Source organism: Xenopus laevis, chromosome 9_10S (assembly GCF_017654675.1).
Source record: "Xenopus laevis strain J_2021 chromosome 9_10S, Xenopus_laevis_v10.1, whole genome shotgun sequence".
NCBI classification, from domain to species: Eukaryota; Metazoa; Chordata; class Amphibia; order Anura; family Pipidae; genus Xenopus; species Xenopus laevis.
In genome coordinates, this window is record NC_054388.1 from 35,633,576 (window position 1) to 35,651,847 (window position 18,272).

General features: G+C 37.6%; 1 protein-coding gene across 3 annotated transcripts in view; it reads right to left on the minus strand.

The window, feature by feature from the left end:
- Positions 1-8,018: 8,018 nt before the first annotated feature.
- The window catches only part of plcg1.S (phospholipase C gamma 1 S homeolog), a 59,248-nt gene continuing 48,994 nt past the window's right edge, over positions 8,019-18,272 (minus strand). For 2 of the 3 annotated variants that reach the window (NM_001088811.1, XM_041577697.1), the window contains 10 exon segments: positions 8,019-8,975; positions 9,706-9,875; positions 12,242-12,321; positions 12,421-12,582; positions 16,349-16,463; positions 16,698-16,843; positions 17,047-17,271; positions 17,349-17,445; positions 17,523-17,680; positions 17,767-17,836. In NM_001088811.1, the coding sequence (NP_001082280.1) occupies positions 8,933-8,975; positions 9,706-9,875; positions 12,242-12,321; positions 12,421-12,582; positions 16,349-16,463; positions 16,698-16,843; positions 17,047-17,271; positions 17,349-17,445; positions 17,523-17,680; positions 17,767-17,836 (1,266 nt within the window). In that variant the 3' untranslated portion in view covers positions 8,019-8,932. 3 annotated transcript variants of the gene reach the window in all.

Sequence of the window (18,272 nt, forward strand, 5' to 3'; positions counted from 1 at the left end):
CCCCATAGATATTCTCTGGTCCCTGTCCGTTTTTGTTTTTTTTGTAACTTACAATTTTTATTGTTTTTTACAGTATAGTACAAGTACAGCAATCGATACATTATGTCGATTGTCTTCGTTCAACATTCTCATCAGTTACTTAAACAATACAGTCGGAGACTATACCACAATACTGTAACATTAGTGAGAGAAGAGATAGGAAAGAACCATAAAGAAACAAAAGGAAAAAAAGAGAGAGAGGTAAAAAAGACAATAGCGGAAAATACCACAATAACATAATAAATAAAACAAAACAAAATAAAATGTGGAGACCATTAATGGGATGACAATACCCATCTGAAAGATCCAAAATTGGGGAGTCTAAGTTGCATCGTTTATTGTGGTTTTGTAGTAATCCCAGTTCCCCCAGACATCGTGTTGTTGCAGGGTATCGGTTATTCGAGCAGTCATTTCCTCAAACATCCTATTTTTATCGAGCCTGGAGATTACCTCCTACCCTGTCTGTTTTAAATGAGGAGTGGGCATCTACTAATGGTCCCTTCCAAAAACACAGGAGGAGGACAGCCAATCACAGCCCTGCAGTTACACAGAATTCAGTTCCCTCTCAGGTCGGCATAACTGCTGATTGGTTCCTATCCTACAGTGCAGTGCACTGAGTGCCGCCGGCTCCCCTGCACAGTCAGACAATTCAGCGGGCAGAAAGTGGAACAGATGGATTGGACTGGTAGGTTTTTTTTTTGCACAAATTTTCAATAAAGAAGCCACAAACACTGCTTTTTAAAGCACATTGCTCCTATATCCTTTTTCCATAATATGTCTCTTTTAAATACATTGCCAGAAGTTCTTTAGGAAGAAGTTGTTCGAAGAGGTGGCTAATAGTGGCTGTAACCATCCCTCTAACCCTTTCCCTGCCAGCTGATATGAAATGCGAACATCTACCGACTAGCATTTTTTAGACATTTTGTACTCTTTCACTTTAGGGGGCCTTCCCTGGGGGGGGTTTAGTTTACCCAGGAAAACCTTTTTTCAGGACAAAAATATGTTAGAATTTCGGCGTTATTCCACCTATGTAAAAAGATATATGTGAGAATGTAATAAAAGTCGGTAACGAAAAAAATATTCGCAATGTGAAAAGTTACCCCTCTGCGAATAAATTTGCCTTAGTGCGAATTTAATATAGTTTTTGCGAGCCTGTAAACTGTTAAGCGACCTCTTCCAACAGTGGAAGAAGGTTTGCGAATTTTATAGTTAGTTCCAGTGCGTAGTGTATGCAATAAAACTTCTTACTGAAAAAATTTGTTTGCTCCAAAAGATTTGACACCATCAAGCACTTCTTAAAAGTGGGCAATGCGCAATTAAATCAACGCGCAACTAAAATTTGCAATGTAATAACAGTTTAAGGAAGAGCATTACATTGCAAAGGTAGAAAACCATATATTTTTGGAAGGTACAATTTCCCCCGAATCCAAATTGGGTATGCATATCTTTCTACTCCCGAGGTATGAAGCCTTAAGAAATTTGCAATTTCAAAATTTATTGGTAAAACAGTACAACCTCTGGATATGTTATGGGCCCAGTAAGACCTAGTTGTGCCACTGAAGAAGATTCTCATTATCCAGGTCATGATATACAGTATCTAGAAGAATTAATCAAAGGCAAAGCGTTTTTCTTGAAAACATTTCAAGAACTGAAGAAACCACTTGGATTAGTGGTGAAACGTGTTAAAGAAAAACTCTAAATGGCCAGTTGCTTTTGAAACTAGAAACTTTGAAAACTAGAAATTATTATGTCACTAATATCAGTAATCATCCTGGGCATACTTGATAACCTGTTGTATAATAAAACTGTTCAGAGTCATACTTTTTCTCATTGTGAGCAACAAAGCAATTTGCCTGGTGCTGTTTAGTGTTCACAGAGATTTGTAGGCAATCCTACAGGGACAAAAATGAGACATGAAGTGAGAAAATTATAAATTATAGTGTTGTGGAGAGTTGATTCAAGTCCCAGAAAGAATATAAGTGGTTACAAAATATAAACAAAGCACAAGCTACTAAATATTTTCCCCATGAAGGTAGGCTGGTAAATTAGATCCTGTTGCTGTTTTATGCATGGCTGGAACAAGTGGATGGGCTTGTTTGTAAATATTTTATTATATTGGGTTGGGGTAGCATTGGACCATGAATGGTATGTACTTGATCTTAAAAAATATTTGATCTGTGCTACCCAAAGGCTTATATTTTTGTTCCACTGCTGAATTTCCAATCCATTTTACAGCTTGGTGCCTGAACTACTACATTTTTGATTCTGGATTCATTAAAAGTAAAAAGTCTTTGCTTATTGATTCAAAAAGGGTATTCAAGGTGAAATATTTTCATTAAAATGTTTTCGGTCATTGGATATAGACTGGTATTGCACTGTGAATGTTCTAATGTTGTGACTGGCAACATATTGGTTCTATACATCATTGTTTAGTAATATGCTAGCACAAAGATTTTCTATTGATATAGACTTTCTTCTTTTATTTAATGGTACTAAAGCTACAGGGAGTATATTTGTTTTCTAGACTTAATCATTCTGAACCAGCACACAAACATGGATATAGTATTGGAGGACTAACTAGAAGGTTAAATGTTGCAGTACACTGTGATTCCATTTCCATGGTACCAACATACATACATTTTTTTTTTTGTTTTTTTTTTACATAGTAAATTTTGCTACTTTATTTTTTTAGCCAATATGCTGGATAGCAGGAAATTGTACTTTGTAAGTCTAGGAAACACCTAGACATTAAAGGAGAACTAAACCCTAAAAACAAATGGCTATAAATGCCAGATTTTATATAGTGACCTTGTTGCACCAGCCTAAAGTTTCAGCTTGACAATAGCAGCAATGATCTAGGACTTCAAACTTGTCACAGGGGGTCACCATCTTGGAAAGTGTCTGTGACACTCACATGTTCAGTGGGCACCGAGCAGCTGTTGAGAAGCTAAGCTTAGGGGCCGTCGCAAATTATCAGGCAGAAAATGAGGTTGGCCTGTAATATAAGCTTATGCTACAGGGCTGATTATTAAATTTGTATGCTAGTTGCACTGGTTTCTGTGCTGCCATGTAGTAATTATCTAAAGTAATAAGCCTTATATTCTATGTTTACTGTATATTGTGAGTCAGTCTGTAAGCTCAGTAAGTGACAGCAGCACAGAGCATGCGCAGTGAATCAGCAGATCCTGACGCGTTTCGTCTGAGACCCGACTTCATCAGATTGAGGCCTCTTATGAAGTCGGGTCTCGACGAAACGCGTCAGGTGAATCATAGAGGAAGCAGCTGACGTCATCACCAAGCACCCGGAAGGAGAACACGCGGCTGAGAAGCAACGCTGGCGGTCTAGTATTGCTTGAACCCTTGCTATTTTTGTCAGTCACATTTTAAATATATTTTATACCATTTAATAATGGGTTTTATGCTTTTTATCTGCTCCATATTTGAAGCTACAATGGAGGAAGGGAGTTGCAGTTGATGGTCGACAAAAATTTATGGGCTTAACTATATCCTAAACGTTTGTGAGTACCCAATCGTTAACCACAGTTGGTGGTTTGCTTTGCCATTTAACTATGTATATTTGAGAGTTTGGAGAGTGGGCTTACTCTATCTAAAACAAGGCTAAACATACTACACTATATATTACTATTTGTGTACTGCTTAATCCCCTGAAGCTTTTTTAGTGCTGTCTCAACTATATTTGAAGGAAGTTTTAGTGTACTCTGAGGAGATCGAGTGTTTTAGAGCTGGCAAAGAAAGGGGAGTTCCAGTAATCTTTGGATAATCTTTTGACTTTTTAATATAAATGAAAGTATAGTTTAGTGTGCCTTGCCTCAACAGTCTTTTTATCTGCCCAAAATGCAAGAACTAAAGGGGCTCACAAGATTTAAACACTGATAGATTAAGACTTCAGTAGTGTTTAAAAGTAGATCACTCATGGCAAAATTTAGCAAGAGCAATGTATCATAAGCAGTGCTAGATTTTTTAGATTGGGCTTCTTTACTAACATCCACAAACAGAAGGACAAAAATAAATAAATGATGTCCCTGCTAACCACACCTTCCTGGTTCTTTTGTTGGGGCCTATATCCTCAGTTACCTTTAGGTGAAGTGAAAACCAGTCTGGGCTGAAGGTCCCCAGTGTGCATGTATTGATTCAGTGATGTAGCTCAGGGATGCGGCCCGCGACCCCCCCCCCTTTATATGGCCCTCCACATCAAAGTCTGCCTGCTGTGTCTGTTTACCATGTGTAAAATATAAAATATTTTCACTACAGAGATTAACTGGCCCCTGCATTGTCTAAACCTCAAATTCAGACTAATCCCCTGCATTGTTCACAGTTGTGACACCTCTATTGTTCACACCCGTAAAGGCCTGTACTGTTCACACCTAAGACCCAGACTGAAACTGCCCACATTGTTCACCTGTTCACATTTTTTTTTATAAATTCTTTATTTTTCATTTTAATAAAGAAGAAGAAAGGGGGATACAGAAAAAAGGGGGAAGTAGGGAGTAAGCAATATTATCACCAAATATAATTATATTCATCCTGGTAATTAGAAAGCTGAGAATAGATTAGGTCCATGTTATAAAGACTCTTCTGTAATTTTTACATCTATACACATTATTATTGTTGATTATAACTATAGAATGTGTTACTTGAGTAAAAGTCTTTATTGTCCTGTTTATCCAAACCCGCAACATTTGAGTTTGGCCAAATTCAGCAAATCATACGTCACAATCTGCATAGACTCCTTTATGACTTCACTTTTCTACATTGTAGTATTATTATGACATATGAATCAGCCATTGTTATGATGCTAGTATTCCAGAAAGAGAAAAGAGAAGAAAAAAAAAGGGAGCAAAGATGAATCAGAAAAGAAATAGAGTAACTTCAACGAGATCAGAGTGAAGATGTTCGTTTTGCCGCTCGATAGCTAGGCAAGGTGTCGGGCATTGGTATCTACAATTTAATATTTCAGGTATGGTATCTAAGCGAGGACAATTAGAACCTGAGGTTGTATGAAGTGCATGGTAGGAGGGAGGGACGCCAAGAGCACCTGAAAGCGCATCAACACTGAACCCATCTTTTCACTAGGTGATCTCATGTCTAAGAATTTTTATGGTGTTGAGGAGATTAAGGCTTTATATTCCGGAGTTTCTGTATATAGCAGCCAGTGACACCACTTTAGTCTGCATCGATTCCCGCTCGTTTGCCCTTCGTCAGTGTCTTTTAGTTTTTCAAAAAGATACAATTCTTGTACTTTCTGTGCCCATTCTTTAATAGTGGGAATCCTCTCCGATCTCCAATTTGGGTATTAGTGCTTTTGCAGCATTAATCATCGTTGAAATACAGGAATGTCTATATTGTGCCGTAGGCATGTGGTTGTTATGTAGTAAAAAAAAAGGATGCAGTCAGTGATCAATAGATCAGTAAATTTGGGTAATAGCTGCATGATGGACGTCCAGTATGGTTTTATCTTAAGACAGTCCTTTAAGATGTGAGTGAGCGTTCCTTTTCCTTGGTTACATCTCCAACAGGTGTCAGGTAGGTTTGGGAATATCATAGACAACTTGATAGGGACTCTGTACCACTGTGAAAAAAATCTTATAGTTGATTTCCTGTATTTTTGTGCACTGAGCTGTTCTAAACGTTTTCTCTTGTATAAGGGATCATTCAACATCAGTAAAGGTAGTGTCAAGTTCTGTTTCCCAGGTATGGCGAAATTTGATCGCAGGGGATTGGCATGAGTCCAGTAAGATTTTGTACAGTAGAGATATTTCGTGGGGAATCGAGTACGACTAACAAAGATTTGTTCAAAGGGTGTATCTGTTGGTTCTTGTGGCTTTAGTATTCCCTCTGAGAGAAGAAAATGTCAGATTTGACAGAATCTTAGGCGGTCCATAGATGTGATCGATTCTGTTTCTAGTATCTCTTCTAATTGTTTTAAGTTGTCTCCCATTCATGAGTTGAAAAGCCCATAAGGAGTCTGATTGGGACCAGCGTTGGAAGCTAGTTATTCTCTGTCCTGGAGGGAAATTCGCATTATGGAGAATTGGAATCAGTCTGGAGTGGATGTTAGTTAGAGATAACCTGTTCACATTTTATTCAAAATGCTAATAGGGCACCAGCACTGTGTCACTGTATGTAGTTCATATTAGATCCTCATTCCTGTCTCCTGCTCTGTTCTGTCTTCCCTATGCTCCCTGTGTGTGTCATACTTTGGTATTTGTTCTGGGGGTTTGTTAGCATTTGAAAATTATTGTTAGTGGCCCCCAAGGTGTTTAATCATATGCTGGGGTACTGTATTATACACAGGGGAGGAGGAGGCATATGGATTTATGGGTATGTCTTATATGACTTAGCTTTTTTCACACGAGTGACATCCTTGCCAGGGCAGGCACAAGGTAGTTTGGCACCCTAGGCAAGAGCTTCAATCAGCGCCCCCCTGTCCTGCATTACCATTTCCCTCCTTACCATGATGGTTTTTAAATAAAGAGAGCAAGAAAGTGTACAACATTTTTTCATTTATATTACTGCTCCCTAAACCTGTACCAGCAAGCCCAGCAGCCATCCATAATACACCCCGCCCGTACCAGCAAGCTCAGCAGTCATTCATCATACAGCCCTCATATTGCCCCCAATCTTTACCTGTGCCAGCAGCAGCCAAAAATAAATATGATCACATCATATTGCCCCCAAGTATTTATGTACCTGTGTCAGCGCCCAGCAGCAGCAGCAAACATATGGGCCCCAAATCTGTTCCTGGCTGTACAGTAATAGAAAGAATGTCTTCAGTTCAGTGCAACTGTGCAAGGCTGAGAGCAGCGAGAGCCACACCAAGCAGCCCCCCAGCTCTCTGCCTCTCTCTATCACCCAACACATCATTGACGTCATTGACGCGTGTATGCACATCGCGCTGCACTGCACAGAAGGAGCTATTACTTGCCGGCAAGAGGGAGAAGGTGAAGGAGATGGATTCCACCCAACTGTGCTACGCAATTTGTTGGCGCTATATAAATACATGTTAATAATAACTGGGTGACCATGATTACTGAAACAAATTATTAAATAAATGCTTGAAAAAACAAAAAAAATCCCCTTAAAAGTGCGCCCCTCAATGATGGCGCCCTAGACAGCCGCCTACTCTGCTTACCCCTAGTTCCAGCCCTGATCCCTGCAGTGAGCACCAACCATTTGGTTTTTTGGTGTGCTATTAATGTGGACGTGGTCTTGCGGTAACATGGGTGTGGTTTAAAGTGGGTGTGGTCTAAAAACAGGGAGTGGCTAATACTGGCTTCTGTTATCGGTCCTCTGTACCATAGAAGTTGGACAGCACTGATGTAGCTGATAGAATAGCTGTAGGTACCTGATGAGCTGCCACGGGTAACATGAGTAGAGGGGTGGAGATTGGAGGGATATAACATCTTCTGTATAGTTTTGATGCTTGTAGGAACAGCTGTATGTGTTACAATTATTATTATACAACATTTGCCCTATAAAATGATGAAAAGTAAGGTTCACCTATGCATTTTTTTTTTCTATAATTTGCTAGTTTAAGAAATTTACACTGCCCTTTTAACCTCATGCAGTAGCTTGTGATCACTTAAATGATAATTACTGTGTAAGCTGCTGCCATAATTATTTAATGAAAAAAGTACACCCATATTGTAAAATATAAGGATATAAGTTACCTATGACCATATAAAAGCATGAGGCCAAAGGACGAGTGCTTTTATACCTTTCATGGAACATCGAGGTTACTTCTGATACAGTATCCTCAAATTTCCCACCAAGGGGTACTTTATTTATTATAATACACAAGTTTTAGTGAGTCATGTGACAAAGATGACATCACTAAGCTCCGTTTATAACTGATGACATTATTAAGAGCCGTTTATAAGGATATCATTTACAGGATATTCTTGTATTATAAAAGGATATTTATTTGCAACCAAACATCAGCCAGAGAGACTTGCAACTCAATGTTGGGTTATAGTTTATTTTAAAAAAAAAAGAAAATGAAAACAGAATTTATATATTGCACATAAATAGGAAATATAATGGAGACATGTAGTGGAACTGCATCTTGATGAGTGCCCACTGTAACAGACTCTTCCTCTTTCCAGATTTCTGAATTATTGGCGTTTCAATGATGTTGGTGCATTTTATCACGAAACACTGTAGGATTCTCACAGTCATGGCAGCCATTTTTTTCCCGAATAGTAAAGCTTATAAACAATCCACTGAAGTGCATTAAGGTTTTTTGTGATGCTGAATTGAAGGCCACCATGGCATTTCACTACCCACCTGAAGAGAGCTGCAAGGGAATTTGGCCCAAGACATCCATCCATTCTTGTGCTTGTTTGTGGTACACGAAAACAAAATAAAAAGTAAGACAAAATGCTCCATCCATGGAATGATGTTGCAAATAGAAATAAAGAATTCAAGATAAATGTCCTCTCAATGTTCCTGTCCCTATAAAGTCACGAAGCATCTTAATCTCAGTTCATGGTGCTGAAGGTTGGATGAGATGAGATGTCTTTGCATCCTCTCTTTTCACAGTTTGATGGCAGACGGTTACTAAATAGAGAAGCAAGAGACTGCCCACTTCAAGCTGGAAAGTAGATAATACACCAGCCTTTGCTAGTTGCCCTACGAATATACAAGGCATTATATATATTTCTAGAGTCTGTGCTGTAGGTTAATAGTTCCCTTTCCGGAAACGATTGCGATATTTGAATTGTTCCCACATAAAGTCACTGTGGAAGCACGCATTTTCAAGCCAACGTGCAGATTTCAAATACAGGGCTCCGACCCATGTACAGTCCCTCACGTGAGGAACAAAGGCTGAATCTTTCCAAAGAATCTTCCAGAAGCATTTAAACCATGTACTCTACAGCCGGTTATCCCCACTCAGACGTGTTTTCCTGAGGACTCTAAAAACAGAAGAACAACAAGAGTGCTAAGTTTTGGAACAAATCTTCTCTGATACATGTAATCCCTTTATCCAGGAACTATTTTTACATTAAAGTGTAAAAACAAATTTAAAAGAGCATACAATATGTTTCTGGGGGTGTCAAATATGAGCAATGATTGACCATTTTATGCAACTATAGCTTGCCTTCAAGCCAGGAATTCAAAATTAAGCTCCTACTTTAAGGCCAATAGCAACAACATCCAATGGGCTGGTGAGCGACATGGTGCTCCCAAGGCACTGGTTGGGGACCACTGTCATAATCCTTTTTAAGAATATTTTCATTAAATGTATGCTGTATATGTAAAGGTTTCATGCCCTTCAGCATCAGATCTAGCAATTTACAGTTTGTTTTATTTCAGTGGTCCCCTTGACGGGCATGCTGTTCGAGTAGGGAAAGAGAGGTTTGTGAAATAATTATCAATGTGTGAACCTATGTTTAATGTTAAGTAAAGTAGTTTAAAGTGGAGAAAGTTTGTGTTAATTTTTGTTTAGTCACAGTGCTGCATATTTTGGTACCATACAGCATACTTAAACTTTCTTTGAATTAGTCAAAGTATGACAGGCCCTAACAAATCTAAATAGCAGGGTTGGAAGAGAAGAAAGAAACTATATCGGCATCATGAAACAGGAAATTACAAAACACACCTAATAATATTGTCATGTACATATAAGACCATTTTTAATGTCACCTCCTTTCTCTCTCAAAGTGTTCTGACAACTGTTCTTGCGAGGTGCGAAAGTCGTCCAAATGATTGGAATGATATCTTGTCTCTGTCGGCCCATCCCAAATTCGTCCAGACATGGGGTCACTGATCCGTTCTCTGGGTGCAGAAGCTCCATTGAGTTCTCCATTCTCAGTCTGTAAGAATGTTCCAAGGCAGACAAGATCAATTTGCTGCACGTACAGTTGTGTTCAGATTAATAGCATGTTTAATAGAGTGAATAAAGCACAAAAACCTTTTACAGTGAAACCTCGATTTTAAGTACCCTGATTTTACCTGTATTTTACATTTTTTAATTGTGGTCCCACCAATTTACAATGCATTTTGTCCTGATGTTCCCAAACATTGCTGTTTGTCCTCTGTTAATGTTTATTATTACTGAAATAAAGAGGTTTAAAACTCTAACCAGATGTATACTTGTTTAGAAGTCAATAGTCAATTCCAATTAGTCTGCCCCTCATGCAGTCCTGCACCAAAACCTTATTGGTTTAGGTTGTGCATGTGACTGGCAGAGAGGCCTTGCACATGCCCCCATAATGTAAAATTAATTCTGCAATGCTCAACCCTTGTTATTAATGCAATAAATTTTGTATTTCAAAGTACAACTGACTCCTGTGCATATATCCTTTCAGTACTTGAAGAAATAGCTTTTATTTCCATACACGCAAATGCACTGGGAACACGGCACATTCTATTCTCAATTGAAACATTGAGAAAACATTCACTGTATAAACTGAGAAATGTTTCAAAAGTTTGTGTGCAAATTTTTTGCAAATGGTTGCATTACCCATGTTTTTTCCTGAACGCTAAAATATTGCACTGCTTTGCCCATCTTTGTGTTTTTTGAGACTTCGCATTGCAAAAAAAAATTCACAAATATTCACAAGCACAGGCACGAGGTCATTATACGTTGTATATAGCATTGATAGTAATTCAATTCGTAACTTGCAAAAAGTTTTGCGAAAAATTTCTCCCCCGCCAAAGTCGTGGCGTAACTCACATGAAGAGTGTTAGCATATATATTCACAATTCACGATTTTTTTTGCCATATTTTAAAAGCTCCTATGGACATTCCAAGTGCAAAAAAAAACCCCTAAAAACTCTATTCTGTTTGCACACTTTTATCCACCTTTATAAACATAACCATGCACAGGGCAAATATATTCACTATGCAAACCAATCTTCCCTGTAAAAAGTTTATAAATGAGCCCCAGTTGGCAAATTGTAAGCTCTTCATCGTGTCTTTTTTTCAACAATATGACTTTGCAGGGGCTTCTTGCCGATAGCTTTGCTTCACATAGGTGTCTTCTAATTGTAACAGTACTCACAGGTAACTTTAGATCTTCTTTGATCTTCCTGGAGCTGATCATTGACCGAGTCTTTGCCATTTTGGCTATTCTTCTATCCATTCGAATTGTTGTTTTCTATTTCTTCCACATCATCCGAAATAATTTTAGCTGAGCAGACTATCATTTTCTGCATGTATTTATATGTTTTCCCCTCTCCAATCAACTTTTTAATCAAAGTACTCTGAACAATGTCTAGAACAACACACTTTACTCAGAGAGAAATGCACTATAACCAGCCTGCACAACATTTGCTGCCTTCCTTTCGTAAATAAGGTAATTGTAATTGACACCTTTTTTCACAGAATGAATGACCTCACTAATTGAACTCCACACTGTTATTATTTGGAACAAGTTATTATTATTTGGAACGAGCTTCAATTAATGATTCAGTTACACAGAATCAGCAGCATGCATGTCAGGTCTGTTGGTTTTCTATTACTCTACTAGTAAATTATTTGCCATGTAGAAATATAATTTCTACCAAAAACAGCGATTGATCAGGTTAGTGATGTTGGACTGCCGTTATTCTGATCACAACTCTATTTATAGTAAAATTGAACTAGATGCCAAGACAATAAAGTGCAAGTCAAGTCAAGTGAAGAAGTAGACAACTTCTTCTTATGTACAGTATGTCTAATGTTCCTCCTACCTGACTTCTGAATAGCTCAAAGCTTTAAATGATCAGTGATTAATAAACGTGTTTATACTTTAAAGTAAATGTATAAAGAAAAAATGTCCCTTTTCATTGTGCTGAATATACATAATAAAACAGAACCAACTGGTCAGACATAAGCAATTAAACACCACAAAGAAGAACATAAATGATACAGTCCCAATTCTATTCCATTGTTTAATCCATAGTCAGCAGTTTAAGTAAGGCAAGTTGGCTTATTTTAAGGAATATCATAGCACCTTCTCCAATGGCTTACATGAACACAGAGCTTCCAATGAAGTATGCAGCTCTACCACTGGTAAACTGTATTTAATAATGATGTTAGGTTCATACATCATCCATGAGACTTGTCTCATTGGATTGTAAATACTTGGGGTATGCTTGGTTTTCAGTAATCATAACTATTTGTAGTATGCTTGTTGTTCAGTAATCATTTAAGTTAAATACTTGCAGAAACTCTTTTACGTTTGAACTGCCTCACCTTGATGTCTATCTTAATGAGCAGTAATGCCAGTTCCAGATCTTCAGTGTAGTTATTTTTGAGTGGGATGGCTCTATATCCTATAACAAAAAGTAAATTTTTTTAATAAGCAGACATGAAAATCTAACAAAAACCAACTCTTTCCATTTTACCAATTGCTTTTTTCACAAATCCATTACCTGTTTTTAAGCCACGGACCACAAATGAGGCTTGAGCCAAGAAGTTCTGATCACTAAACATGTCCTCGTCATAGACCACAAACCGTAGGAAAGCAAATTCAGGGTTAGCAACGACAAAGGAGAAGGTTTTCTGTGGCCAGACGGGGTTTAAGCCATTATCCACTGATGAAAAAAAAAAAAGAAAAGATTTCAGAGTTTTGGAAGGTTGCTCATTTTCTTAAAGGGATACTGTCATGGGAAAACATGTTTTTTTTCCCCAAAATGCACAAGTTAATAGAATTCTGCACTGAAATTTCATTTTCTAAAGTGCAAAGATTTTTTTTTTAAACATATTTTTATTGAGTTTTGTGCAAAGGGTAAATAACAAGGTAACCATAAATAACATGAATTAGAATAAAGGAAAGGAGAGGGAAAGAAAATAAAAGGAGAAAAAGGAGAAGAGTTAGAAAAGGGAGAAGAGGGGGGGTCAGGAATCAGACTGGAATCAAGGTCAAATATATAGCATATTTTTATACACACAAAGTTCTAGAAGACGTGAGGGCTATTGGTTTCAGAGTTAAGCACCCAAATCATCCATATATCTATGAACTTGTCTGTACATCCTCTGGCAAAATAGGTGGCTTTATAGCAATGCAGGGCCTTATTGACTAGTTCTTTCCAGATTTCCAGTGGTGGTATGTCCGGTCTGTTCCATTTAGCATTCCAGTTCCATTTTTTTTATATTTAATTTTGAAATCTGACATTGGGCTAGACATTTTGCCAGATTCACAGGTGCCACCAGTCATGTGACTTGTGCTCTGATAAACTTCACGCTTAACTGCAGCACTGCAAGTTGGAGTGATATCACCCCCTCCCTTCTTTCCCCCCAGCAGCCCATCAGCAGAACAATTGGAAGGTACCAAAATAATAGCTCCTTGACATAGGACATAAGATAACAGCTCACTGGTAGATATAAGAACAGCACTCAATAGTAAAAATCCATGTCCCACTACGACTCCTTCAGTTACATTGAGTAGGAGAAACAATGGCCAGAAATCGGTTCCATCGTGCAGCACTGGCTCTTTCCGAAACCACATGACCAGGCAAAATGACCTGAGATGGCTGCCTACACACCAATATTACAACTAAAAATATACTCTTTTTGGGTTACGAATTAAATTTTACATGGTAAAGAGAATTATTTGCAGTGTAAACAGTGTAATTTAGAAATAAAAACTACACCATAAAAAATAATGACAAAATCCCTTTAATAACATCCTTCCTAAACCAGCTACTTTCTCTCCCAGCACTTGTCGTTGTCACTTTAATTACCATATCTAGCCAATCGGCCTCCAGCTAGTTAGGCCTGAAACATCAAATAGCGTAAATATATTCTTAAAACATGTCACCACCTATTATATCATAGACATAAAACATTTACACGAGGGAGCTCCCACCACACATACACACCAAATGGCGCCCAGTCATTTCATATCACTCATTTCAACCCTTCAATTTTTTTTATCTTAGCTGCATGTACAGTCTTTTTTTGTTTGTACTAGCCCCAAATTTGGTTTATTTTCCACTAGTCCAAAGTTCCACTTCAATATATATATATATATATATATATATATATATATATATATATATATATATATATATATATATATATATATGTAATGCAATCTTAATGATCCGCACTCCTCTTGGCAATTACTTTCATCTACCCGGGTGCTGCTCTTGGGAAAAAGTAGATGCAGACGAACAAAGGTAGTAGCGCACTCCTGGGTTTTCTTAGATAAAAAATTAATTTATTTCATGATCATTGAGATTGCTGACTATTTTAATGATGATGAAATAAATAATTTTTTTATCTAAGAAAACCCAGGAGTGCGCTACTACCTTTGTTCGTCTGTATGTATGTATATATATATATATATATATATATATATATATATATATATATATATATATATATATATATATATATATATATATATATATATATATATATATATATATATATATATATATAGTGAATAAAGTACCCCCTGTTGTAAAATATAAGGATATTATAAGTTACCGAGGAGTTTCATGACGATATAAAAACACGAGGCCGAAGGCCGAGTGTTTTTATACAGGTCATGGAACTCCGAGGTAACTTATAATATCCTCATATTTTACAACTGGGGGTACTTTATTAATTATTATACACAAATTTAAGTGAGTCATGTGACAGAAATTACATCACTACTCACCGTTTATAACTGATGACATCACTACTCACCGTTTATAAGGAATAATTTACAAGATATTCATGGCTTTTGTGTATTATATATATATCTAGATATCTAGATATATATATATATATATATATATATATATATATATATATATATATATATATATATATATATATATATATATATATAAATATATATATATATATATGTATTTAGTCCACATGCTCACATAGTTCCAACAATCTCACGTGTGATATTCTGTCTAGACGTAAATACAGTACCAGCCATAAAACTTTTATATAATACGGTCCTTTAGTTGTCAGTCTATTAAAGTAGTGTTACTCACGGATCGGCTGTTTAGCCGTATTGAACCTCCAGGCCTGGACTGTCAATCTGTGGGTTGAGGGGCTGCTGTAAGATGCAATAGACAGTCACTGTGGAGTTGGCTGGTGGGGGACTGGTTGGGACTCTGTGTACTGGAAATGCCAGGGCCTATTTTGAGTCCCAGTCCAGACCTGTGAGCCTCCATATTACACGGGGACCCACAGGCACGTTTCATAAGCCCTGTGCGGAGTTCTGTGATGACTTGTACAGATCCATAATTGAAGTCCCGCTTGATGGTGAAACGTGGGTCGGCGGAGTTTATGTGAGGGAGCCCACCGCCTACTAATGTGGCGATAGGAGAATGCTGCGCCCAACATTTAACCCAAGTTTTGAGTAGCAAAGCTGATTTGGGAAGTGGTCAATTAAAATACCAAAAAACTACTAGATACCCTTTGCCAGTGCTATTAAATGGTTTAATATTTTTCTTTGCGGTCCAGCTGCTACTTAGTAGGTTCAGGCATATGTTCACCCCCACTTTTGGTATGTGATACTGTGTCAAATCAGTGTAGCCTCATTTTACTTGTTACAAGTGGTTCCGCCAAAGTTTGAAACTATACGCGTAAATTTGACACCTCGGGACAGGGGCCTGTGAAATTTGTACATGATAGTCAACACCTGTACCTTTTTACAGTATAAAATCCAAAGCAGCATTTAAAGGAAAAGTAAACCTTTAAAATAAGTGAATGTAAAATTGATGAGGGTGCTGTTCTAAGAACTTTTGCAATGTACATTCATTGTTTATTTTTCTTTAATTCCAAGATATTAAGGGATACATGTACTGTTAATATGAATGAATTTTGTTACAACATCGCCAACTGCTGGTCAGTTTACAACCAGTCTGACCACCAAGTAGTCAAGGAAGTTGTCAGGAGAAAGAAAGAGGCTGCTCTGATGTTCTTCTGATTAGGAAAAAAATAGAAGCCTTTCTTAAACCTTTCCTAAGCAGAAGAACAACAGAGCAGCCTGTTTCTTTCTCCTGACAACTTCTCCGACTACTTGGTGGTCAGACTGGTTGGAAATCGACCAGCAGGTGGCCCTGTTGTAACAAAATTCATTCATACCAACAACACATGCATCCTCCTTTGATATCTTGGAATAAAATAAATATAAATAATGAATGTACATTGCAGAAGTTTTTAGAATAGCACCCTCATCAATTTTACATTCACCTATTTTAAAGGTTTAATTATCCTTTAAGGAGCAAGACTTAAAATAAATAAATGCATTCATTTTATTTATATATATATATATATATATATATATATATATATATATATATATATATATATATTCCTTAGTGTCTCCTACTTCATCTCACTTACCTACAAATTCTGTCTTCTGCTTTGCATTGTCATATTCAGTACCACAAACTTCTACCTCCACAAAAGGGCAGACAATGCCCCTTCCAATCTTTGGCAGATGGCGGGCACCAAGGATCTAAGAAAGGGATGAATGCCATTTACAGCACTGTTGGTTGAACGTTTTTTAGGATTTCCATTATAGCAGAGTTTTAAATAGTGGGGACCAAGCTGTGAATGGGGTGATTTGGAACCAGGGGAGATTTTGAAATTATAGTTTATTGTTGTCTTGGAAATTCCTAGAAGTATAGTAAGGTGATTGCTATAGTCATATCTTAATATTTTACATGGTTTTCAGTGTCTTATCACTAACCTCAATGCTGATGGTTATTGTCTCTAGAAGCAGAGTGCCTTTGTCAAACGGATCAAACATTTCATCCCTCATGCAGTTTGGCTGAAAAACATAACCGCAACGGCCCCCGGACTGGAAAAGAGCCTGGTTCATTTGCATGGGTTTGTCTGTAAGAAGAATAGGATCATATGAATTACAAATTTACTTGAAAGAAAAACAAAAAAAAAACATTAAAATGACCCTGCTGCTGTAGGAAATGTGAAATACTAAATTCTATATTTAGCCTGTTATTATTCCACTTACAAGGGGAAAAAAGTTCACCCTTCTGACATCTGGCATGAAGGACACTGAACTAGTTAGCAGTGCATACCTGGTGTCTGGAAGTTGAGCGCTACGAGTTGACTGCCACAGATCCACATTGTCAGGGGGTCATAGTTTGATGAATCGAGTCGTTGTCCTTTGGGATAGATACGAGATAGCTGCCGCCGGTTGTACTGGAGGAATTTCTTCCCTTTCATCTTGTTGACATACTTTTCAGCTTTGGTCTCAGGGAAGGAAGACATGTCACGGTAACAGGCCTTTTCAGTGCCAATCTCTGGAAAAAAAATTACGTTTTTTATCAACCAAAATACAGTCACACTTTCACCAGAGTTATAAAACAAAAACACCTACTCTCTTCGTCAAAGGGCACTGGCCGGCAGTAGATGACAAGTTCTGAGAGTTCAAGGGCAATCTTCTTTCGGCGCTCCATAATTTTGCCTTCTGTGAGCTGCAGAAAGGGTACCAAATTAAGTATATAGAGAGAAAATAAATACATAAGTGAGCAAGCAGAATCTGTTATCATACCCGCGCATCAGCAGTTTGAGCTGCTTCCCGAATTTTTCTTATCCAGTCTTGCATGTCTTCCAGTGTGTCTGCAGCGACATCAAGAGGATATCGGTTTAACTGAGGCCCAGTAATGGTGAATACAAAGGGTCGGCCATTAAAAACGTCCTGCCGGGGAACTAAATGAAAGGGTGAAAATTTATTAAACATATTGTTGTCATTATCACACCTATACTACCACTTTAAGACAGCCAGTATAACTTACCAATGTGACAGGATGGCACATCCAAAACTCCACCTAGCAGATCTCCTAGAGGACTGTTCTCATCTAGATGCTAAGGAAGTACAGGAAAGAGTAAGATTCACAGTTAATTGGCTCCTGATAAACCGACCATAGTGTGTGTAAATGTGATAAAGAACTTAGATTGTAAGCTCCACCAAGGCAGAGACTGATGTGAATGATGTAAAATGTCTGTAACGTGCTAAGTAGATATAGGATTAGATAATACTGAGCTTTATTTATTAACACCCCTTCCAATGCTCTCACAATATGATTTAGCACTCAGCTTTCTTACCTTCTTCTAAAGTAATGAGGCTAATGTGATACTGTATATTGTTAAATAGCTTAAAGGAGAAGGAAAGCTACCAAGGCAGTTTATTGCCAATAGATTAGCCACAACAGTGCAAGCTAGAACACCATTTTTATCCTTTAGAATGCTTTTCCATACCTGAGTAAACAGCTCTAGACAGTGTCTCTGTTTGTTTAGGATA